The sequence below is a fragment of the Camelina sativa genome, chromosome 19, assembly GCF_000633955.1.
Source record: "Camelina sativa cultivar DH55 chromosome 19, Cs, whole genome shotgun sequence".
NCBI lineage: Eukaryota > Viridiplantae > Streptophyta > Magnoliopsida > Brassicales > Brassicaceae > Camelina > Camelina sativa.
Window position 1 is genome coordinate 24,605,592 of NC_025703.1, and position 25,116 is coordinate 24,630,707.

The window sequence follows — 25,116 nt, forward strand, 5'->3', positions numbered from 1 at the left end:
TCGTTTGTCACTGAAAACAACTGATTGCATTTGGAGTCATCAATTCCGAATTATGCAGAAGCTTACGGTTACGATTGAAGGGTTATTTGATGCATGATATGATATTAAAGATTTAGAGGGTTCAAAAATATAATTTATAGTACAGGAAAATGTTGCACAAAGGCGAGCGACCAAAAGGAGTGATAAAATTACATAAAGGTTACATATTTACAACCCTAATGAATAATGTTAGCTTCCATTAAATTAAAAAAGCCACTGAAAACTTAATTGTAAAGTATTTTGAAGTTAGAACCAAGGGTGCCATGTTGGATCCATCATACATAAGTTGCGAGGCGACAAGGCTGCCTCCACCAACTCGTTCACACCTCTTTGCACTGACTGCGGCGGCTCAACCGTGTTCTCATCCTATACAAAACAAAACCTATCAATATGTTTGATCTTACGATGATGATGATAAACATGATTAGTATGATGATGATGCTGTATGTACCTCTTCTGAAAAGTACTGTGGGGCTATTCCTCTGATCCGGCCAATGACATCTTCCACATTGGCGTTAACTTTGTGCTTCAGCTCCGCTGAGTTCAGTGTAGCAATTCCTCCAACAGGAGGAATCGGCACACCAAGAGGTCTTCTTCCAAACCAGGACAGCAATTCATCACGGAAGAACATAGCAAGCTGATACCGTAGATGTTCGTTTTGCTGAAAATTTGCAAGACAATAGAGAAACAGAGATCAATCAATGGGCTTGTTGCATCCTTAAGTTTTTGTATATATATATATTTTGAATTATCCCTTTACCTTGGAGGAGATTACTGCTTGAGCTGCTGAACACATGGATGACATGAGGAGACCTTCGACCCCAAACTGAGAGAAGAATGCTTGCATGTTCCTTGTGAGGCGGAAAGGCACGGGTTCGTTAAATTCTATCATCCCGTTGGCGTCATAAGCAGGGTGAAAATCTGTCTGGAACATTTTCCCAGTGTTTTTTGCAAACAAGACCTTGTTCGGGGACCTCCCACCGATTTGTAGCATGAAGGACATGAAACTGGAGACAGCTAGCTGGACTGCAAATTGTTTCTTGAAAGCCCACATATGGCTTCCGCTCATCAACGTCTTGTTCATGTACTGAGAGAAGATACTGTCATTGACCAAAGTTTTTGTGATGTCTATATAAGCCTGCAGACGAAGATCTCCTATTGCCTCTGCTGAGATTTGCCCTGATATAGCTTGATTAAGTTGCTCCTTAAAGTGGGTAATTGGAAGATCTGCCTCCCGGTCATTTCGTGCACAGTGATTCTCATAGACCTCAAGGAAAGTGTTGTACATGAGATCATCCTCAACCATCCGGACCTGAAACCAAATATTTTTGTTAAAACCAATACTCGTCCAATGGAACATCAAATCTGAATTCAAGGTATAAAAATCACCTGAGACCAGACAGGAATGATGATTGGAGTGTGAATTCCAATGTGTCGCCGTCTTGATTCTTTATGCTTATCAAACATTTGATTCATTACACGGAAAAGCTGCAAGATGCGTTCATCACTTCTAGCATTAGGCGTCAATGATGTCTGGACTATAAAGTGCTTTTGCGAGCCATCAGAGCCAATCAGAGTCAACCGCCTGAAGCTGCTTCCATGCCTTCGAACGATAGGAACGTCTGCTCCAACCCTATCCAACTTTACTGTATGATCAGGTGCGACTTCCTGTTTAATTGCACATAGTTATTTTAACAATCAGATAGGGAAAAATGTTCCAATTGAAGTCTAAATTAAAAGCAAGGGAATTCTACCTGGTCAGCAAAGTACTGCCCTGGTATCTCCACATCAACAACACTGAAGTCACGCAAAACCCTGCTCTCATCTTCCAATCTTAACACAGCCGGAAACCTATCTTCAACATTGCTCTGAAGAATATTTTTCCACTTTTTCAGTCGCGCCGTCAGCTCAGCGAGTGTGTCTGGAAATGTAGATGTACTTTCCGGATCAAGGTGACGCTCAAAATCCTGTTTGTACTCTTTCACAAATTCGACATGCTTGGTTACAGCATCTGCTGAGAAACAAGCTCTGCAGACACCCGACAGCTCTTTTTTGAGTGGTTGGGGAACCTCGGCAGTGGTAGCAGTTGGATACTTGTAACAACGATGCAACAGAGCATTCACAACCGCCAGCAGTCTTTCTTCCGGTAATGTAACAAATCTTGAACCTATTTCTGTGAGAAGAACCTGAAAAAGAAGATTACTTGCTTAGATCATCCAACCAAAACACTGCTTGGTTGAGTAAGAATCAAAACCGAAGCTAAATCCTTCTTCTCAATAGTGTGTTGCATATTCCTCTGACTTATCCTTACTATGAAAATTTGCATGTGTTTAGAGCAATTTTAATGAATATGGTAGATATATAGGAAAAAAGTATCACCTCGAGTTCACTGGCTAAATTGTTATGTTTACCCCTAAGAGCTTCCATGATATCTTTAGCAGCGTCAAAAGCTCCCGCTGCAGAGATTGCTAGGGATGCAACATTCCGCCTCGCTGTGTTTTCATTGTTATCATTGATACCGGAGCTGCTTTGGTGCATCGGTTGATCACTCCCGGTATGGACATTATTTTCCGCAGTGGAGCGGTCACTATCTTGCCCATGTGCATTACCACTGTCATGTGTTCCACTGGGCCCGCTAATTTGACTGCCTTGATGGATTTGAGTTTCCGATGGTATATTGCTTCCACCGTGACCTGCACTTGCACCAGAGGCATTTTGCTGCATTCTTTGAGCCAAAACCAATCTGCCAAGTTCGGATTTATTTACTGCATCACGTCGTTCCAGCAAGTATGTGCGCAACCAGTAATAGAGGGCCTGAAACAGAAAATCGCCACATACTCAGATAAAATGATGATAATGCACGAATTAGTCATAAACGCTAAAGGTAAATTACCTGTGGGAAAACTGCAGCAATTTTCAATAAAACCAATTTGCAATGGGGTGCTTCTGTTCTTTGTAGGGAAAGTAACAGCTGTGGGATCCAAGAAAGCCATACCCAGTGAGGAACTTGCTCTAAGTGTTTATCAAACACTCTGCCAACAGGCTCATTCACTGTATCAAAGCTAAGAAGATAAAGAACACGAGCTATATGACTTCTGGAATTGGAAACTCCAAATCTTATACCCTGAAGAAAGCAACTGACAGCATATTCAAGCCATATTTCTTCTTGTGTTTCTTGGTATGCCTACAAAAGTGAGTAAAATATAAGTACAAGTAATAGAAAATTTAGGGGAATGTTAACAGCCATATAAGAAACAGAACATAGTCACAAGACATACCATATCACAATAGCTTCCCCAGCTTATCCATCCTTTGGGTAAATTCTTGAACAGGGTGATAGCATTGGAATATGCAATATTAGCACTTTCGGTGTCATTTAATTTCAAATGAAAATCCCCCTTCAGACGAAATATCTCTGCTTTGATCTTATCTGGAAAATACTCCAAATTTGTGCTATTGATCAGATTAAGACCACTAGCACGCTCTCCCTTCATTTCCAGATATGCTTTTGCTTGCTCTCTAATTTTTACAAAAGCTTCCTGCACTCACACATCCAAAAACAAAAGATTAAGAAGATACCTTCATAAAACTAACACTATTTCAAGCTAATCAAACAAAAAGAGAGAAAAGAAAACAATGAAAAAAAACACTTTGAGACAACGAAAAAAAAGCCCTAGTTTAGAGAGTATTGCACTTGACGATTTTCGAGAAATGTACCTGTACTTCCATAGTTGAGTGTCCATACATTTTTTCAAGAATCTGAACACAAACATCATAAAGCCCTTGTTTCCGAGCTATCCTGGCAAGCTTATTGACATTCCATGCTTTGTCACGAAAACCAAGGTGATGAAGTGGAGAATTTGAAGTAGCAAAGTCCTTAAATGCATCAATAACAACATTATACATTTCATTCCTCCACTGTAGCATATCGTACCAGACTGTCATATTATCCCATTCATTTGGAGTCCTCAGCCTCCAAGTCTCAAGAATATCCTTCAGATCTGCATAACGATTTCCAAGTCCACCAACTGCAACATTTCCTGTGCCTTTACTCCCATTTGCGATGTCAACATGAATTCTAGCAGACTCCTGAACCTCAACTAGTTGTTGGAATTGCTGCAATAGAGGCACTCTAGCATGAACAGACATTTCAGGCAACTGCCACCACTGTTCCAAGGCAAGATCAACGCCTTTCCCCACTGTGTTTTCGGCATCTCCAACACCATTTGAATTTCTGTCATGAAGGGCAAAATAAGATTGAACCAAACGAAGCTTTGGAGTCTCTTCCACTTGTGCCTTTGGTATAACGTGATCCTTCAAATATGCCCAATCGGGTAATTTCCAAAGACTATCAAGCAGTATTTCATAATTCTCAATGCTTTTTCCAAAATCTACCAGGGCATCCCATTGACTAAGCTGACTGGCGCAGTGGAGCCACTGCTCCTCCCACAGACACATTTCTGCTTTAGGGACTGTGTTGTTATACGTGCCTTGGGTTGCCTTAACCATTGCCTGGTAAAAGAGGCTCTGGGCACGCTGCCAAAAACCATGCTGAACTAATGAAAGTCCAGCTCTCGTTTCAGCAGTGATGGATCTCTTCTTCCACAACCCAAATCTCATATCTTCTTCATTTAACAAACGATAAAGCTCAGCAAGAGACTCAGCACATTTTGTGTCATTCATGAACAACATCACATGGCTCTCTAGCAACGCCAATGCGAGATGCCACGCATTGTACGTTTTTCCAATATATTTGATAAGCTCACTAGGCATCCTAGGTTGAGGGTGGCTCAACTGAAGCCCTTCCAGAAGTGCTTGAACAACATTTGGCCGGTGTCCTTGCTGCTTCTTATGGTAGTCCTTCGATAGTAGAGAAATCATAGGTTTAACCAATGCTACCTGTTCTTCCTTGAGCAGGGTTACCCATACAATTGGAAATACCAAGACCCACAAATGATATGCAACATTGGCATCCGTGTGAGCCAGCTCCCTTAAAGGGATGACAACATCAGCCACCTATAATAGAAATTTAAAATAGTTATAAGCCAATATATGAATAACGTGACACCAAATCAATCAGGTGGATAAATACGCCTAGGGACTTATGATAATTTAGTCAACATTTTTGATTAGGTATTATAACAAAGAGAAAGCACCATGATAACACAAAAGAAAGTTTTAAATGACTCGTAAACACCTGAAGTTTGCTGGTCGCGCTCAGAAATTGTGCATGCTTCATAACTATAATGTCAAACATTGCAGTAACTTCTTCGGGACCCTCTAAGTTAGCAGGAGCTTGATGCTGTATTCCAGGACTATCTGAAGGTAAAAGTGGTAGTACCCTCGCGGAATTTGGGGCCAGGCTAATTGGCTTGTCCTCAACTAAGATAGCTAAAAGGAGATCAAGACCTTGTTTGAGCCAAAATACATCACTTAAAGCTTCCCAATCCTGAATTTGAATAATGTACTGCAACCGCGCGAACAAATTTTTTCCAAGTGACTCGTGATATAACAAGAAGAACTTCCTTCTCATCTCAGGATCACTTGCCCTTAAACCAAGCATAAAATGTCTTTCAACTTTCAGAGAGACCTCTTGTCGTAGGCCCAGAGGATACCTATTCATGAAATAGATGAAGATATATTATTATATCCATCTCCTAAAAGCAACAATGTGACACATGGGGAAGAAAAAAAGGAAGCATAAAACATACTTTGTTGAATCGGCACAAAGTCCATATAACAGCTGAAGATACTTCTGATCCCACTCTTCCAAAGCATCAGATGAGAAGTGTTGCTTATCAATATAAGAAAGCTTATTGAGAAAAGTAACTACATCCTTTTGGGTAAGGAAAGAACCAGACAAACCAGATGTGCCTGTTTTGCTGAAATCATCCTCAACCCACCTTTTTATCATGTCTAGTATGCAGAGAAGCACACTAGCATCTGTACCCTTTTCGGAAAGCAATGTGTTCAAAATTTGAGTAACAGATCTTTTGCAATCTGCTATAAGCATGACCGTTTCATCAATAAGTTCCAAGACCGACTTTATATTACATATGACTGCTCCAACATCAGCAGTTTGACGAGAAGAAGTTACTGCAGAATCCGAGTCTGATCGCTGGCCCTGGAAATGGAAAGAAAAAGGTCTAGGGTAAGCCATGATTGGGGAATGACTAGGTTATCTAGTCACCATCCAGTAGTCACATGAAAAAAGGGTTAAATTACAGGAAAAAGGGATAGAAATTATCTAGTCACCATCCATTAGTCACATGAAAAAAAGGGTTAAATTACAGGAAAAAGGGATAGAAATGATATCTTGAAGTTGATAATAACATAAACCAATGAGTCTGAGTAGCTAGGTGAAGTAAGAGAGGAACCAGTATAAATCCTGACATTAATAAAAGTCATTGGTGCAAAGCTGAAAAGATGCATAGGAGATTCCAAAACTCACTAACGAGGCAAATACCAAGTAAATTTAAATTTTATTTCAAGTTCCCATACAAAGGAAAGCAAACAGTATTAAACTCTTAGCAGAAAAACAAGTTATTTAGTAAGAATGACGTACTTGTCTAGGATGAGAACCCACTGCTGATCCCAGGTCCCGTGCAAGGCGCTGAAGGATACGCACCAACACATATGAATCAACAAAGTTTTTATGCACCTTGGCCAAGGTTTTGATGACAAGAAGTACAAAGCTTATTGAACCAAAAGAGTTATCATCTCCTGAAGCTTGTGGAGCAGTAACAGTATTCACATGTTTGTTTATTAGCTCATTGACTTTCTGGTACAATAGCTTTATGTCAGGAGGTGTATTGACGGCATCCAGGGGGAATGCAGTGAAGACCATCTTCAGCAAGGAGCACAATGATTTACCAGCATCGAGCATCTTGTGTTTGAAACACGGTTCAAGAATCTAGTGAAGAAACAAACAGTTAATCTAGTGAGCAGTAAACAAACAGCAGTATTGTGTTTCAAATGTTAGAATAAAAGCTTACTGCAGCAAGTATACCTGCGAAATCTGGCTGATGTTGTTCCTAATGAAAAGATGAGGCTGCTTCTCCAGAACTTTGTTCATGACATCCAATCCCTGAGCAAGTGCTGTTGACGGATCTGACTGAGATGGTGGCATGCTGCTCAGCAGTTTTTCTAAATAGTTGAACTTGACATTGGCATTTGGCCAAACCTCCAAAGCTTGTGAAAGCAAATCTAACGCTTGTTTGTACATGGTGTTGGTTTCTCTGTCCTTAGGTTCAATTACCAATGCTACCTGTTCAAGAAAGTGAAATATATTAAAATTAGAAAAAAGAAACTAGAAATGAGGTCATTTCTGCTAAATACAACTCGACTTGACTGATCGATGAATTGGAATAGCTGGAGCAATGGCATGCACATACGCTCTTAGACATGAGGTGACATGGTTACGAGAATTGGAAAGCTAACCAAAGTAAAATATATGCTCAACAGTTGACGGTACAAGAATAAAGCCTTACTCTTATGAGAAAATTAATGATCATTTCTTCCATGGCAGCATTTGGCTTAAATTCCTCGTCAGGCTGGGTAGCAGATCCAGGAGTTTCCACATTGGGGATTGATGATGCACCGCCAGGTGACATAACACAGATTGATTGGAGACCAGGTTCAATTTTGACTCGTTTACTTGGATCTTCTGATGTGGCAGATCCATCTGTTGAACGCTTAGGATCAGCACTAGATGAAGTATGCAACTCATCATTAATCTGACTGGTTCCATCAGTATCAGTCACCATTTTCATTTCATTCTGTCTTTGCCTTTCCCAGCTGACAACCAGTCCAGCAAGTTCAATTGCGAGCCTCCTATTCTCTGCAGTAGTATTATATGGCAAACCTAGACGACTTAACGAATTCACCATTTGAGGAACAAATTGTGCCCTACAGCTGTAAAAGAGATCTGAATGCCGAACAACAAGTAGGAAGATGTGGATCAAATTTGGAATTGAATGACCTTCCTCCACCAAAATTTTTTTAGTGTATCTTATCCAGATTGGCATGCGTGAATCTCCAAGAGGTAGCCTTTTAGGCAAAGCTGGCATTAGAATATCCAGGGCTTGCTTAACTAGCATCTTATTCTCCGGCTGGCATGTCCTAAGAAGTGCGACAAAAACCTACATCCCATTGGCAAACATTTGTGTCACTTAAAAAATTAGACGAAGTTGTTTTGTATACATATGCTTCTCTTCAACTAATTCAAATTGAAGGAGAAGTAACGTCATAGACAAAACTAATCAAGTGTATGTCATAGTACCATGAATTCTAGCAAACATGCATTATTTAGGCAAAATATGCATTCAGATCTAGCTTCATGTAGTTTGACTATCAACAATCGCACTGTAAATGATTTTCACTTAAGTTAATAATAATTGACCGTCTCAGTCATATACAAAAGTTATGAAATACGCTGATATCAGAAATTTAAGAAAAATCTTTATTCTCACTCTTCAAGAAAATCAATAAACATCACTGACATACGAATTTTAACGGTACCTGAAGAATGATCTTCTCAGGAGCCTGGTAAGCATCCAAGAAGTGGCAAACATTAACAAATGCCCACTGTTTACTGGCACTATCTTCCCGTTTGAGATGATTCCATCCAAACTTAATGAGCTCTTTCCTATGACTAACCAAGTCACTCTGAAGATACTTCAGAAGCAATGTTGCTAATTGCAAAAGTTCAATCCTCAAAGGTTCATCATATTCAGCCGAAACCTACAACAATCAAGAGGAGATTTAACAATAAAATCTTAATAATTCTGAACAAGTGGATAAAAAATAAATGAAAAACTATTGTAAACAGGGTTACTACCAAAAACCAGTACGAATCTTCCCCACAATATTCTTGATATTTTTGCTTAGGAAAGAAAAGAAACCTACCTCTTCGGGTGGATCAAGAAGCCTCTCAACAATGGTTTTGACTATATCAGGGTCAATGACCTCCCAAGTTTGACCGTTTTGGAAAGCATGGGCAAGCATTGGAAGAATAAGCATTTGCATTGCTTGAACTAAATGATCATGGCCGAGTTGTCTGGAATGGAAAAGGTTAAGAAAATGCAGGAGAAGTGCTCTTTTCATGTTGGGCGGGTATCCTTCTGCAACCTGATCAATATATCTCATTTGTTATACTACTCCTGAAAAGTGCGAAAACTAATGGGATGAGAAAGAAACTGTAACTAAAATTTAAAATCTCAGATACCTCAATAATGTAGAATTCCTTCAAAAAGGTGTAGTCAATGCGGCTATGGAACAAGAAAATGGAGAGAATATCGAAGAGAACATTCACTTCAGATTTTTCATGTCGTAGGTAATTTAAGAAGCACTTGACAAGCCACTTGCTCTCTTTCACCTTAGTTAGGGAACACAAAAGAGGTCAGTAAACAACTTTCATATATCTTACCTAACTCAAAAGGAAGACTATAAATCATCAAGCATCACAGCTCTATTCACCACAACCTCGTAATTAATAAGTAATCATAATTTCTACATCAATTTACGTTGGCAGCTCAATAAATTATACGAGATGGAATTGAAACAATGTCAGGAGGGTTCCAACAAGAAATCCAAGAAAAAATGTGCATACAATCTAAACACAGGCAATTCAAAAATTCAATGGAAAGAATTTGAACACATCACAGTGAAGCCAAATCTCTAGCACCAGCATATAGCTACAAATCAGCAATCATTAATTCATCACCTGCAATGGTTTCTAAACTCAGACATCAGTTTCAACTTTTCATACCAGGCTATTTCCAGGAACCCCATTAAACTACGCAGCTTTAGCGTGAAACACAACGCAAAGCCAAAAATCATACGTGGTCGAGATAGAAGAAACTACCTGAACTAAATTTAGCTCTTGCTCATTTTGCAAACGAGATATCCTTGCAGGTGATTTCCAAATGAGAACCAAGGTATCGAAAACACTGCGGTTACTCTGCAACCAGCTGGGTATCAGTTTCACCATTGTTTTGATGAGATAGAGCCCCTGAAAATACGCATCCGATGCTATATAAGCCTTTGTTGATGCCACATTAGAACTCTCTAATTTAACAGAGATATGATTTTCATCTCCAGATAATGTAGCTGAAGGAGTTGAAGCTGCTGTGCCCAATGTAGGATCAGGTTTTGGCAAAATTTCAGGAAAGGCACATGACAGTATCTTCTGTGGAGACTTTGCAAGTTCTTCTCTTAACGGCTGGCCAGCATCTGATCGAATTATATACATAAACCTGCGTTTTGTTTTTAAGGGAGAAAGCAAGTAGTGTTAGCATATTACAAAATCTACTCCAAGCTTACACTAAACTTATAACAAGATGAGGTGAACGAAAGCTTATCATAAGAAAGTGTCCTCACCTCCGAAAATATTTTGGTTCACTTAATCTAGAAAGAAAATAATCAACAGCTAGGGCCGCATATCGATTCAAAAATTTGGTAAGCGGTAGACGGTATGGGCTATTAATCTCACTGTACACTTGCCCAGGAGGAAGAGCTGCTTCTAAGTCAATGGTTAAGGTTACAAGTTCATCTAGAAATTTCGATGCAGCATGTGGGAGTAAGTGGAAGAGCTCGATAATAGCTGCCATGGAAACAAAAGAAGATTTGAGTCAAGTGAATAACCATATGACCAGGCATCAATTAGTTATTTAAGAAAAAAAAAAAAACAAATTACCAGCTGCTATTTTTGGCTCTTCTCCAGCTTTCCATGATTTCTGGGACTGGGCAAGTTTCTCCGGCTCCAACCATTTTTTAAGGTGCTCCAGCAACTTGCCTCCTAATGTCACATTAAACCAATTTGACAGAAGTTCAAGAAGGCGTGCCAGACCTTGCAGTAAAGGCATACTGAGATTCTTTGTGTGTGCGAGATTAACAAGTATCGGCCTGAGGCTACTCTGAAGAAGTTCCTTGGGCATCCGTTGTTGATTGATAACCTAAATCAGAAAATAGACTTTCAAAAAAGGAAATAAATCTATATAAATAGAAAGTTAAGAATATGATATCAAGAAATAGATTCCTATGATAACTCCATTTCGCAAGTTTCCCATATTCAACAAGGCAAGTATTGCATATAGCAAGCTTAAACCATGGTTGCACACCCAGGCTATTACGAATAGGAATATCCCAAAAAACTTCAAACTATATGTGCATGAAAGAATCCTGGCTAAGATAAAAGACAACTACAAACCTGTCTTAAACCTTCCTTGGCAACCGCCACGATTTCAGGTGCTCTACATGTGAGAGACTTGAAAAACATGGAAATTATTTTGGCACGTAGTTCATTGTGAGTTTGCGTTCGGAAATCAGTCCACGCCATAGTTGTGCACAGAAGCTCAATACAAGCTGTTCGAAGTCTGTTCAATGATGTAAGCACTTTAGGATTCATCAACTTCACAGCCCAGACAGTTTCATCAGCCTCAGCAATTTGTAATGCTTCTTGCAGAAAATTCACCAACTCTGGAGTCACTTTTAAAAGGGGGGGCCTCAGAGCCAAGCAAAAATTCAGAGCTGCAACTGTTCCAACCTGTAGGTAAATATAATAACGTAAAAATTAAAGACAGGGGAAGACAAGAGAAAGAGATACACAAAAAATAAATAGCACTGTGAGGCACCTGTTGATCAACTGTCTTTGATCGGAGTGGACGCATTATAAGTGGCTGCAGTAATACTTGGTACAAAGGCTCCAACAACTCAGTTACCTCACTTCCAGTACGGCTAGCTAAAAGTGCAAGGCAGTTCTGTACATTTTTCCTCACGGGGATAGATGCGTTAGGATTGAATAACTCTGTGGCAAGATATTCTACAACATCTTGAAAGCTTTTTCTACGCGCTTCACTGTTTGCTTCATCAACATTATTAACCACACGTAGAATCTGCATAAGAACCTGACTTGTCTCTTCTTGCTCTTTGCTAGCATAAACAGGAAGCCTCTTTAGAACATACACCAGACCACGGACAATCTTTACTTGGAAATGACATAATGTTTCAACATTCACTTTCCCAACCAATGCACCTAGCCCCATAACTCCTCCCATCTGCGCTTGCCATGTGCTCCCATAACAGCCATGCAAAAGCCGAGGCAAAAGTTGTTCAAAGACTGGTATTCGCACACTAGGATGAGGTGAATATACTGGATTTGTAGAAGGGCTCGAGACAATCATTGAGGCATTGTGACCACCCCTAGCCATCAACACATCAGCATGTTTGACACGAGCGAGGAACAAAAGTGTTTCAGCAAACACATTTAACGCATTCAGAGCAGCTTTGGCGTGGAGCCTGTTTTCATCTGCAAGCACATCGACCAGTGCATCTAAAAATATCAAAGGATCTAACTGCTTTAAATTAGTTGATTGATTAGTCTTGGATCTGGAACTTGTCGAAATCACAGAACCACCGAGTGGATTAGTACTGCTTGATGCATTTGAGGAGGTATAGTCAACATGCAAAATAATTGCAAAATGCCGACAGATGTTCTCAACAAAGTCATCATCTGTGTCACTGAGATCTGGATCAGAACTGGCAGCAAGTATAGTGATCAACAGTGTCTTGAAGATTGACTTCTCAGCCATTAACTGAGTCTTTGTTTTCACTCCTAAATCAGCCTATGACAGTAAAAAACAGCCCACTTATTAAAATTGAATCTTTTTTCAGCCTATTAAGCAAAGCGAAACAAGTATTATAAGGAAAAAAAGAGTTCATCTAGAGGAGACGACATATATACAAGATCAGTTTTCTATCAAGAAAATGATTGACAACAAAACGAGTACTACAGAATTATAATTATGCCCCAGGTCAATGTTGGTCAATCAAGATGTCTTTCTCTAATACCAACTGTCTCCAACATCAAGTAATGTCAATATCCTAGTCGGAATGCATTATAATAAATGGTATTGATACACTTAAAGAATGTGCCAAAATTAAAGAAGTGGACAAATAAGTAAACCTGTCACTGAGATAACCTCTGCCATGTGGAAAGAAAAGTTGATATTTGACAAGTAAAATACAGAGTCCAACTATGACAGATTAAGATTAAAAAAATAAAATTTACAACTAACCTTGATTTCCACTGATTCACTCCTGTGCCACGATGAATCAACACCGGAACGTAACAAAGTTGATAATTGCCTGGGCGTTTGACCCACATCAGTGACACATCCAGGCAAATTAAGCTGCGATAACAAGCATACACGGAGGAATTTTAGAGCTTGCTTTCTGTAGTATATGTCCATGCCTTGATTTCTCTGAATAACTGCTGCTACTGCAAGATTAATAAATTTGTCTAATGGCACCAGAAAAGGTGTTGATGGCTCAAATGTGAGAACTAAGCGAAGCCCGTGCTCTGGATTATCTTTGCATTCAAGTGTAAGTGGCTCTTTCAGAAATCTTCGGTTGCGACCACCCAACTTTCCAAGGATTTGTAAGGCTTTCTTACCCCAAGGATATGGCACAGGCCTCAAATGGGACCATAATGCTAAGATCACTTCAGACATCACATTCGCCATGCTAGGTTCTAGGAAATCAGGATTCAGACTATCCACCCAGAATTCAAGGGTGCGTAACCCCAAGCTCACAAGTTCATCGGTTCCCCTCAAACAAAATACAAGAGGCTTCATGAGACGGGGAAGGTATGGCAATAAGGAGCTTAAGCGTGCAGGAAGCGTCAAACAAAGCTCTAACAGAAGATCTTTCATGTCCTCCCCAGCTGGACCCTCGAGCATTGTCAGAAGAAGATTAAGACAAGGTAGCAGCATAGGTATCAAATCTCTCAGAAGCAGCTCATATTTACATCCAGCGAGACCTCTGAAAACAGTGCGGAGCAATTGCATATAACCAAGAGGTTTTTCAACTTCCGTAGCATTCTTCATGCAGACCTCCATGATAACAGGAACGTGGTGCTGTAATATTCTTTCAAAATCAGATGGTGTTTTGGTGACAGCCCCAAAGATGCATCTGAACAGATGCAAAACTAGTTTAGTTGCAGCTGAATCTGGATTCTTCAGAACATCAAGTTTGCTGCTAACTAGTAAATTAATCAAAACATCTGCAAATGGCTTGTAAACTTTGGGAGCTTGCAGAAGTGCTGCAAATATCTGAACCAGTTGGTTGTTGTTAATCATGCTCTCAAAAAGCTCTGGCATGCATAAAGAGAACATGTCCATTAGGTCTCGAGGTTCCATAATAGCAAGAATCTGGGAGAAAAGATTAAGCATTTCCTTCTCCTCATCCTTCTCTTTGAAGAGAGCTAAGCAGTGGACACCACTCTTTAAAACACCAGAGGCTTTCCACACCTGCATAAAGGTAGAGATTACTAAGGTTTATAAACATGCACTGTTAATGACTAAAGTACACAATCTTACAAGCAATACCTCATCTTCTCTCATTCCTTTAAAACCCTGCGGGGCAGATGATTGTGAAACAAGAGCTTGAGGGTTCATCCCCTGGGCAGCAGGAGAAACCGTCATAATTGAAATACTTGCATGAAAAAACTATAGAGAACTGATACAAGAGACAACTGAATTGAGAATCAAACGAAGAAGAAGAAGAAGAAGAAAAGGTAAGGGAACGATTGGAACTATTTTTGCTGACGTGTCAAGGGCGACAAAACAGGCGATTAGGGTTTCATTGCTTCTTGGCCAAGGATGCTGCCGTCGGCGGCTTCCCCTGGCCTTGTAGCGGCGGTCTCGGTGGACGAAGCAAGCACTGTCGCAGGAGAGAGGGAGGCTGTAGCGAAGGGTGGTTCGGGGGAAGGTTTGGGGGAAGGGTTCTCGGGTGAAAGAACTACTCAGGGAGCCTTAAAGGAACCAAGAGAGGTTCCATTGACGGTTCCTGTCATGCCGGCTCCGGCCAAGACGGTGAAGCGCTCGTTTTCACATGTTGTTCAGAAAAGAGTTTTCACGCAGCAGAAGTTTACAGTTTCTGAGTTTAATGGTCAAGAGAAGGTCATCGTACCGAACGAGGTGTTTGCGGGTGCAAAGCCTCTTTGGGAAGATTTTGTACTTGGGAAGTTTCCCAATTCAAAGGCTCCGCATATTGGTAAGATTCACATGATCGTGAACAAGATCTGGAGATTGGGGGATCGGTTTACGTTGATTGATGTTTTACCTGTCAATGAGTCTACTGTCAAGTTTCGTATTCGGCATGAGGGTCTGCGGCATAGGGTTCTCACTCGTGGTATGTGGAATATCATGGATCTCCCTATGATTGTTTCCAAGTGGACTCCATTTACGGAGGAGGCTCAACCGGCTATGACATCTGTACCTCTGTGGGTAAAAATCAAGAACATTCCCCCTACAATGTTCACTGACAAGGGTTTGGAGTTTCTTTCAAGTGTGGTGGGGAAGCCTGTTAGGCTACACCAAAAGACAGAGGATTGTACTAGCTTTGAGGAAGCTCAAGTGCTGATTGAAGCGGATTTGACAAAGGATCTGCCCAAGGAGTTTTGTTTTGCGGGTGAGGAAGAAGGGGAGTTGGATTTTACAATCAGTTATAGCTACCCTTGGCTTCCTCCACGATGTGGATGTTGTCAGAAATGGGGTCATCTTAGTGCAACTTGTTTATCTGCTGCGGTGGTTGTTGCAGAGCAACAAGCTCCTAGCTCAAGTGAGGTTCACCATAGCCCTCCCAAATCTCAGCTTCACGATAGTGTAGAAACCGCAGTTGTCGAACTTGTAGAACAGTCAGAGTTGGCTCCCGCTGTGGGTGGCACGGATAAGGGTGGAGTGCCTCCGGTTAGTGTAGAGGAACAGGGACAAGAGCTTTGGATCACGCCTAAGGTGACTCGAGGGAGTCCTGGGAAAACAAAGATATGCCATTGGTGGCGGAAGTCTCTCTTTTGAAAAACTCTTTTTCTGCTTTGGGGGAAGCTCCGGATGAGACTCAGGATGCACATGCAGTACTCGACTCTAGGTCGCTTGTGGTGGTTGCTCAACCTACAGTCAAGTCCCAGGAGACTGTAAAACCGCAGATTTCGCAGAGCTCACAGCAGGAGGTCCCTCTGCGTACTTATCTCCTTCGAGGGTCAAAAACGGCTCAGAAACCAGTATCTACTCTTCCTACTAATTTGACTAGGGACCAGCCTCGGCTTCCGGGTAGGAAGCCACACTCCAAACCTTAATGTCAGGGTTCTCTTGGAATGTTCGTGGTTTAAATAAGACGTCTAAACATTCCGTTATCAAAGAACGGGTTGCGAGGAGTAATTTTCAGTTTGGTTGTTTGTTGGAGACTAGGGTGAAGGAATCAAAAGCAGAGAAGTTGGGGAGGAAGTTGTTTCCCGGTTGGTCTGTGTTGACAAATTATGAACATAGTAGCAGGGGGCGCATTTGGGTGCTCTGGAAGGAGAATGTAAGGGTTGCTCCTTTCTTTAAAAGCGAACAGCTCATTACTTGCTCTGTTAAGTTGGATAATCTGGAGGAGTTTTTGTGCTCTTTCGTGTATGCTCTCCACACAGCGGAGGCACGGAAGCGGTTGTGGCAAGAGATAAGGGATCACTATGCATCTCCTTTATTTCGTAATAAACCGTGGGTTCTATTGGGGGATTTCAATGAAACACTTGATATGGCTGAGCACTCTCGGGTTGATGATAGTCCGACGGTCACAGCGGGCATGCGGGACTTTCAAGCAGTGATTAATTCCTGTGCCTTAGCGGACATGACCTTCCATGGTCCTCTGTTTACTTGGTGCAATAAGAGGGAAACTGATTTGATCCTTAAGAAACTGGATCGTGTGATGGTGAATGTTGCGTGGGGGAATGCTTTCTCGCAGAGTTACACAGTGTTTGAGGCAGGTGGTTGTTCAGATCATCTCTACTGTCGACTCATGGTCTGTGGTGAGGCTGTTCCGGTTACCAAACGGCGGCCTTTTAAATTTGTGAATGCTTTGACTGAAATGGAGGAGTTTAGGCCTTTAGTGGCTGACTACTGGAACGACACAGAACCTCTGTTTTTGTCCACTTCCACTCTGTTTCGTTTCTCGAAGAAGTTAAAAGGGCTCAAACCCCTGGCTAAGGTGCGAATGGGGAATCTTGTCAAGAATACTAAAGCAGCTCTGGACACTTTATGCCGTAAGCAACAAGCCAACTTGCTGCAGCCTTCAGTGCAGGCTATGGAGGAGGAGAATGAGGCTTATCGGCGTTGGGACTTCCTGGCAGGGTTGGAGGAACAATACCTCAAGCAGAAGTCTAAGTTGCATTGGCTACAGGTGGGCGATCGAAACAATAAAACGTTTCATAGGGCAGTGCAGGTGAGGGAAGCACAAAATAGTATTCGGGAAGTGCAAGGTCTTGATGGTCGGATTGCTGTCACGGCTGCGGACATCAAAGCTGAGGCTGAGCGACATTTTAGTGAGTTCTTACAGTATGTTCCTTCTGATTTTGAGGGTGTTACGGAGGAAGGAATGGCGAGTTTATTGCCTTATCGTTGCACGGAAGGGGAGTGTCTTGCTCTTACTAAAGAAGTGTCGGGAGAAGAAATAAGGAGAGTGTTGTTTGCTATGCCTTCAAACAAGTCCCCTGGTCCTGATGGATACACAGTGGAGTTTTACAAAGAAACTTGGCCGTTAATTGGAAGGGAGTTTGTCTTAGCGGTTCAGTCTTTCTTTGCAAACGGTTTCTTGCCAAAGGGGGTTAACGCTACTATCCTTTCACTCATTCCCAAATCCTTAGACGCAAGGCAAATGAAAGATTATAGGCCTATATCTTGTTGCAATGTGCTTTATAAGGTGATTTCTAAAGTTTTAGCTAATAGACTGAAGCGTGTGCTGCCCAAGTTTATCTCCAGTAATCAGTCGGCGTTTGTTCAAGATAGGTTGCTGATTGAGAATGTGTTGTTAGCTACAGAGTTGGTCAAGGACTATCACAAGGACTCAATCTCTAGTCGATGTGCAATCAAGATTGATATTTCCAAAGCTTTTGACTCGGTTCAGTGGTCTTTTCTCGCTAAAGCCCTCTCTGCTATGCACTTTCCGCCACTATTTATTCACTGGTTGATGCTCTGTGTATCCACAACTTCTTTTTCAGTACAAGTAAATGGGGAACTTGCAGGCTATTTTCGAAGCTCTAGAGGTCTCCGTCAGGGTTGCTCGTTATCGCCGTATTTGTTTGTCATCTCCATGGATGTCCTCTCAAAAATGCTTGATAAGGCGGCTGGAGAGCGGTTGATCGGTTACCATCCACGGTGTCGTCAGCTAGGTCTTACACATCTGAGTTTTGCTGATGATCTTATGGTCCTAACGGACGGTAAGCTGCGTTCTATCACGGGCATTCTTGATGTTTTTGCAGAGTTTGCTCGGATGTCAGGGTTGAAGATCAGTATGGAGAAATCCACAATCTATTTGGCTGGGGAGTCAGTTCAACGGGAGGATCAAATCCCGTTTGACGTCGGTCGTCTGCCGGTTCGATATCTAGGCTTGCCGTTGGTCACAAAACAGCTAACACTTGCCGACTGCTCTCCCTTGCTGGAACAGCTTCGCAAGCGGATAGGTTCGTGGACAGCACGTCATCTCTCTTATGCGGGACGGTTCAACTTGATATCCTCGGTGCTCTGGAGTGTTTGTAATTTTTGGTTAGGTGCTTACTGCCTACCTAAAAAATGTTTGGAGACTATTGAATCCATGTGCTCGGGATTCCTCTGGTCCGGGGTTGATTTGAATCCTAAGAAAGCTAAGGTGTCGTGGGAGGCAGTTTGTAAGCCGAAAGCGGAGGGGGGGCTAGGTCTGAGATCTCTACGTGAAGTCAATACGGTGAGTTATCTGAAGTTAATCTGGCGTGTGGTCTCGAGGGGTAACTCTTTGTGGGTTCAGTGGGTTCATTCAAACCTACTCAAGCAGGCTTCTTTTTGGTCAGTGAAGGACACCACCAGTCTTGGCTCGTGGATATGGAAAAAGCTGCTTAAATACAGGGGCCTGGCTCGAGGTTTTTGCAAAGTCGAAGTGGGAAATGGTAAGACCGTTTCTTTTTGGTATGATAGTTGGTCGAACATGGGATCTCTTTTGGAGGCAGTGGGGGAGAGTGGGATTATCGACCTGGGAATATCTAGGCACAGCAAATTAGCGGAAGCATGGGATCGCCGTCGTCGGAGACGGCATCGGGGGGATCAGCTCAATGAGGTTGAACAGCTCATGTACCAACTGAGGGAAGTCCGCTCATTAGGGGAGGATAGATTTCTATGGCGGGGTAAAAATGATGTTTTTCGATCCAAGTTTTCCACATTGGATACATGGAACCATATTAGAACCACAGCGAGTACGGTAGCCTGGCATAAGGGGGTTTGGTTCACTCATTGTACACCAAAGTTTTCTTTCTGTGTGTGGCTAGCCGTCCAAGACCGTCTGTCCACTGGTGCTCGTATGATTCTGTGGAATGGTGGGGCTGCGGGAATGTGCTCTTTCTGCAATTTGAGCTTAGAGACGCGTGACCATCTCTTCTTCTCATGTCCGTTTGTCTCGGATGTGTGGTCCTGTTTGGCGAAGAATCTACTCAAGGCTGCTTTCTCAACGGATTGGTCTATTCTAATGGCTCACATTTCTCAAGCTCAGTTGCCTCGATCAGAAGGGTTTCTCATTCGCTATGTCCTCCAGGCCACGGTGTATTCAGTCTGGAGAGAACGCAATGGGAGGAGGCATGGGGAGTCGCCAACAACTGCTGCGCGTTTAATTGACTGGGTGGACAGACAGGTTCGAGATCAGCTCCTCGCAATTGGGCGAATGGGGGATCACCGGTTTCAAACAGCTTTTCAGCTCTGGTTACAGTCACGTCTTTAGCTTCTTTATAACTGTTTTTTTTTCAAAGTTTGGGGTTTTCTCAAGTCTAAGTTTCAGCTTAATACTNCCTGGCTCGAGGTTTTTGCAAAGTCGAAGTGGGAAATGGTAAGACCGTTTCTTTTTGGTATGATAGTTGGTCGAACATGGGATCTCTTTTGGAGGCAGTGGGGGAGAGTGGGATTATCGACCTGGGAATATCTAGGCACAGCAAATTAGCGGAAGCATGGGATCGCCGTCGTCGGAGACGGCATCGGGGGGATCAGCTCAATGAGGTTGAACAGCTCATGTACCAACTGAGGGAAGTCCGCTCATTAGGGGAGGATAGATTTCTATGGCGGGGTAAAAATGATGTTTTTCGATCCAAGTTTTCCACATTGGATACATGGAACCATATTAGAACCACAGCGAGTACGGTAGCCTGGCATAAGGGGGTTTGGTTCACTCATTGTACACCAAAGTTTTCTTTCTGTGTGTGGCTAGCCGTCCAAGACCGTCTGTCCACTGGTGCTCGTATGATTCTGTGGAATGGTGGGGCTGCGGGAATGTGCTCTTTCTGCAATTTGAGCTTAGAGACGCGTGACCATCTCTTCTTCTCATGTCCGTTTGTCTCGGATGTGTGGTCCTGTTTGGCGAAGAATCTACTCAAGGCTGCTTTCTCAACGGATTGGTCTATTCTAATGGCTCACATTTCTCAAGCTCAGTTGCCTCGATCAGAAGGGTTTCTCATTCGCTATGTCCTCCAGGCCACGGTGTATTCAGTCTGGAGAGAACGCAATGGGAGGAGGCATGGGGAGTCGCCAACAACTGCTGCGCGTTTAATTGACTGGGTGGACAGACAGGTTCGAGATCAGCTCCTCGCAATTGGGCGAATGGGGGATCACCGGTTTCAAACAGCTTTTCAGCTCTGGTTACAGTCACGTCTTTAGCTTCTTTATAACTGTTTTTTTTTCAAAGTTTGGGGTTTTCTCAAGTCTAAGTTTCAGCTTAATACTATTCTGAAACAGATGCACTAGTTGTAACAAAGTATTTTTCTTTTGAATATAATTTAACATTAAATTCAAAAAAAAAACAAGAGACAACTGAACACAAACCTGAGGTCGAGGCAAATGTGCATGGGTTATACTCCATATTATTGTTTTCATTCCTGAACACAAATCAGAAAGAGAAAAAATATTGATCGTCCAGTCCAGACTCATGATCAATGTAAAAAGATAATTCTGCTAAGATTCAGTACCCATGACCAGTGTCTTGATCAGATTCTTACAATCATTCACTTCTTTTGAATGTTCAACAGGAACCTGCAAATTCAAAACCGCCTGCAAGCAATGTGGTCTAGCTATTACTAAAACTTCAAAGAAAATATAAGAAGTTAATCCAAACTTCAAAGATAATCCATTTGTTGACCCAAAGAAAATATAAGAAGTGATCAATAAGACCGCATAATGCTTTGTGAAGAGACAAAAAGCCTGGTATAAAATCTAAAAATCCAACTTAAATTATAATATCACTTATACTCCAACTTGGAGCGAAAGTGGACAATCCGCGTAAGAAAATATGATTAGCATTCGAGTTTGAATATAATCATGTGCACGACGATCCCAAATTGGCTGATAATTAGTGTTACTCACTAAAAGAGCGATCAGTATAAGAGATGACAAATTACCTGGACAGGAAGTTCAAGCTTCGACCTTAAAGTGACCCGATCCTTTCCCACCTCACCCTCCTCCAAAAGCTATGAATCGCAAAGCAAGAATTGGTAAAATATCCAACTTAAGAAGAGAATTAGCTGAAGGTTCAAGATTCCTTTTTATTAACCTATTAGCACCTACTTTAACGGTAACATAAAAATATAAGAAATGACATAATTCGGGTTACATGAATCGCAAAGCAAGAATAGGTAAAATATCCAATTTAAGAAAATAATTAGCTAAAGTTTCAAGATTCCTTTTTATTAACCTATGACCACCTGCTTTAAAGGTAACATAAAAACATAAGAAATGACATATCAAGCAAGAATACTTGTTAACAGATATTCTCAAAGACATCTGGAAATGGAAAGAGATAACAATAAAGCAAAGGCATCTTGAAACTTGCCCCTGAAGATCAAGTGATCAACACAATAATAGATGCACATCTTTCCCAATCTCAAACACTAGAAGGGTAGAGACCAATTAAAAAGCAGTATAACTTGGTTTTGAAACTTTAAAAACAATAAATCATCAGTGTATAAAAGAAAATCAAGCCAAAAGAAGTTGAACTCTTAATTACAACAGTCGCTTTTGAAAAGCAAACAGCATTACCTGAGGAATAGTACGCTTGAAAGTACTGAATTTTCCCACAAAGGCATCCAGGATACGTCCCTATATACAGGTGTACCATGAGTTACGTTAATGGACAGAGAAGCTAATAAATTCTAAAATGATCTCTCTAGTGAATATATACCAGTAAAATCCGTGCTTCATCCATTGACTGCTGATCAACACCTTTCTCAAAGATTGGTTCTACCTGTATCAAACACAAGTTTTGATTGAAGCTTAATTCAGAAAATAAATAAACTTGTACGCATATTTTAAGCAATTTATCGAATTAAACAAGACAAGCACAGTCAAGAATATAGAATTACCAAATTCAGCATCAGCCGGGCACATGTTGTATGGATGCTAAGAGAGAGGGTAGAGTCGTGCATGTTTCTTGAAAATAGGTAGATGATCCGAGATAACTGTGACGTTATTTATAGTTAATCAGAGGAGTGTAAAGGAAGTACATTCACTAAGCAGGAAAAAAAAAAGGTTTTAAAAAGAAAGCTTGATGGTGCAAAGAGAAGTGATCAATATGTTAGATTCTACACAGAGAGAAATAGTTGTGTATCATAATGAAGCGCTTTCACTTATATTGGAATCCAGGCGGTCAAAATCAACGTTTAACATTAAAAGCTCTTCATCAGTAAAGACCTGAGCAAGAGAAAGATCTCCGCGAACATGGTGAACGATTTCCGCGAGTAGACTGTAAGCCAAAGGCCTCAAAGACTCGAAACATGCCCGCCCAGTTCCAACTAGAACCCTAACACAGAAGACAAAGAAGAATACCTGACAAAAGTCATTATTTGTTGCATGATAGATTATTACGAACTAAAGATGTGCTTGATTCAACCAAACAGCTCCCTAAAAAAATATTAAAATTTTCGAATTTTAGATGTTAGCCTAATACCTCTCATCTAAAAGAGTGTCAATAAGAGGAAATAAGCCTCTCTTGAAATCCGTCCCAAGAACATGCTTTAATGAAACTAAGAGTTCCTGCATTTCGTGAAATGGAAATAAATCTTTAGCTGCAATCCCTTAAATGGGTCACCATAGAAAACATACCGATATAAGGGAACAAAAGGTTTTCTACCTTTCTGATAGATGCAGAATCTGAACAGGTCACAAGCAAATTTACAATGCTTTTGCATATGCTTTCTTCATGCGGTCGGATATATTCGGCACAACTTTTTAACAAATAAGTTAAAAAAGAAACAGTCTGCAAATAAACAAAAAAAAGATAAAAAAAATTAATACATCATGGCATCTCTCAGTTATGAACAATATAATTCAGCTGAAACAATGAGTCGGTATAGGCCTTGATATAAAAATATTTCCAACTACGTAGAAAGCTTTGATTTCCTTCCTTACGAGGAAACATTGACTCACCTTAACCTGTGCACCCTTCAACTCTATGAACTGAGGCTTCAAATGTGAAGGGACATTCTCAGGTCCAGGGACAGATATAGCAGCAACCATCAGCGGAAGTAAATGAGGAATGTTGGTCTGAACGAGTCGGCTATACAGCTGAAAAAGGAACATAACAACAAGGGGGCTCTCTGTGATGATCTTGAATGACCGAGTACTGGGGTTAAGCTGCCCATTCCCAACAGGTGCGGCAGGGGTAAGGGACTGATCAGAAGTCGTAGGCGTCTCCATAGGCTTCACATCTTCCATTTTAACATTATCGAAAAAATGGCTGACAGTGAATCTGAAAATGGAATAGATCTTGCAGACAAAGTCTAAAAAGGGTTGAACCTCGTTTTCTAGTGTTGGCCTAAAGTTCCTAAGAAGGTCAAAGATGATGCGAATGCAAATTAACCCGTTTTCTTCATTATCAGTGGTTAGCACCTGCATAGAAACCTTCAAGAGGTCCTGAACAAAGGGACGAAGAACCTCACTGTGGGGAAGACGATTGAGGATCTCAACCACAATGTTCCGCAGTTTGTGCTCCGGATTATCAATGAACTGCGGTTTCGTAATCTGTAGGAGAATAACTGAGAATGCTGGGAAGTAGCATTTTAAGAAATTCAAGTACTCAGCCGTATGCGCTATCTCTAGACTATCTCTGACCTCCACCACCATCTCAAGCCTTGCTTGTATAGCTACACAAAAATGAAATTTCCCCACAGAAAGAAATAAACAAAAATTAGATTTTTTTTTTTTTCCATTCGCAGCTAACAACTGTAACAAAAGAACTAATTCCAATTCAAGACTAAATAACTTTTAATACGAGAATAATGAAAATCTCAAAATCCAAAATCAGAAGGAAGCTGCTTTTTAAGTTATATATGTAGAGAGAGAGTGAAATAAAGAGAGAATTACGTAGGTCAGGGTCCACGAGACGACGGGAGTGTTGCTCGAAATTCTGAATTGGACTCATGGTTGAACCAAAAGAGAGCCCCGAAACCCACAAAATGAGAAATAATACACACGGCGGAGCTCTTCCACCGATCACAGACGCGACGATCTCTTACAAGTTCCAGACTAGGTCAAAAGAAGCTGAAATTAGCGAGGGTTTTATTTTATTTTACAAAAGCTACTAAACTAAAGACGATTCTCGAGATTTCCCGAGAATCATAAGAGAAACAAGGTCGAATTTGAAGACGAAGACTATGGAAGATGAAGATGATGCTTCTCTAAGCTAATTTCCCTCTCATTTTTTTTTTTTTTTTTTTTTTTTTNTTCTCAGTGACTCTTTTTTCTTTGAATGCTGAGTTCTGTGAACTCTACGAGAGAGGTGAGATCGCCGACTTGTAATTGTAAGTACCGCCCAGTTTTGATGGTTTCCTTAATGGGCTCACAAATTAGGCTCAACTAAGTTTCCAGAGGCCCGTAATGCTTTTTTCTTTTAAGAGAGGAGAGAGGTGTTGTTATCAAAGATGGTCACAATTAGCTAACTAATATTAGACAAGACCAAAACCAATCATTATAATTTCAATTAAGCAAAAATTTCAAGTGTAGTGAACGCCAAGAATCTAACACCCTCTAAATTAGTTTAGTA

The 25,116-nt window shown here is 41.2% G+C and overlaps 1 protein-coding gene across 1 annotated transcript; it reads right to left on the minus strand.

The window, feature by feature from the left end:
* LOC104767098 (transformation/transcription domain-associated protein) lies at positions 118 to 24,802 on the minus strand. Its single transcript, XM_010491131.2, has 35 exons — positions 24,438 to 24,802; positions 23,502 to 24,217; positions 23,206 to 23,331; positions 23,023 to 23,108; positions 22,767 to 22,875; positions 22,439 to 22,534; positions 22,258 to 22,320; positions 22,116 to 22,175; positions 21,479 to 21,547; positions 21,050 to 21,131; positions 20,907 to 20,959; positions 14,427 to 14,498; positions 13,116 to 14,348; positions 11,673 to 12,662; positions 11,249 to 11,584; positions 10,736 to 10,994; positions 10,420 to 10,642; positions 9,905 to 10,295; positions 9,266 to 9,415; positions 8,947 to 9,168; positions 8,560 to 8,781; positions 7,530 to 8,180; positions 7,049 to 7,306; positions 6,605 to 6,952; positions 5,751 to 6,163; positions 5,237 to 5,654; positions 3,757 to 5,055; positions 3,318 to 3,578; positions 2,933 to 3,223; positions 2,419 to 2,853; positions 1,794 to 2,225; positions 1,429 to 1,707; positions 800 to 1,351; positions 491 to 700; positions 118 to 405 (listed from the first exon to the last, which is right to left on the minus strand). The coding sequence occupies exons 1-35, from the start codon at positions 24,493 to 24,495 to the stop codon at positions 286 to 288; spliced, it is 11,583 nt and encodes a 3,860-aa protein (XP_010489433.1). The 5' UTR covers positions 24,496 to 24,802; the 3' UTR covers positions 118 to 285.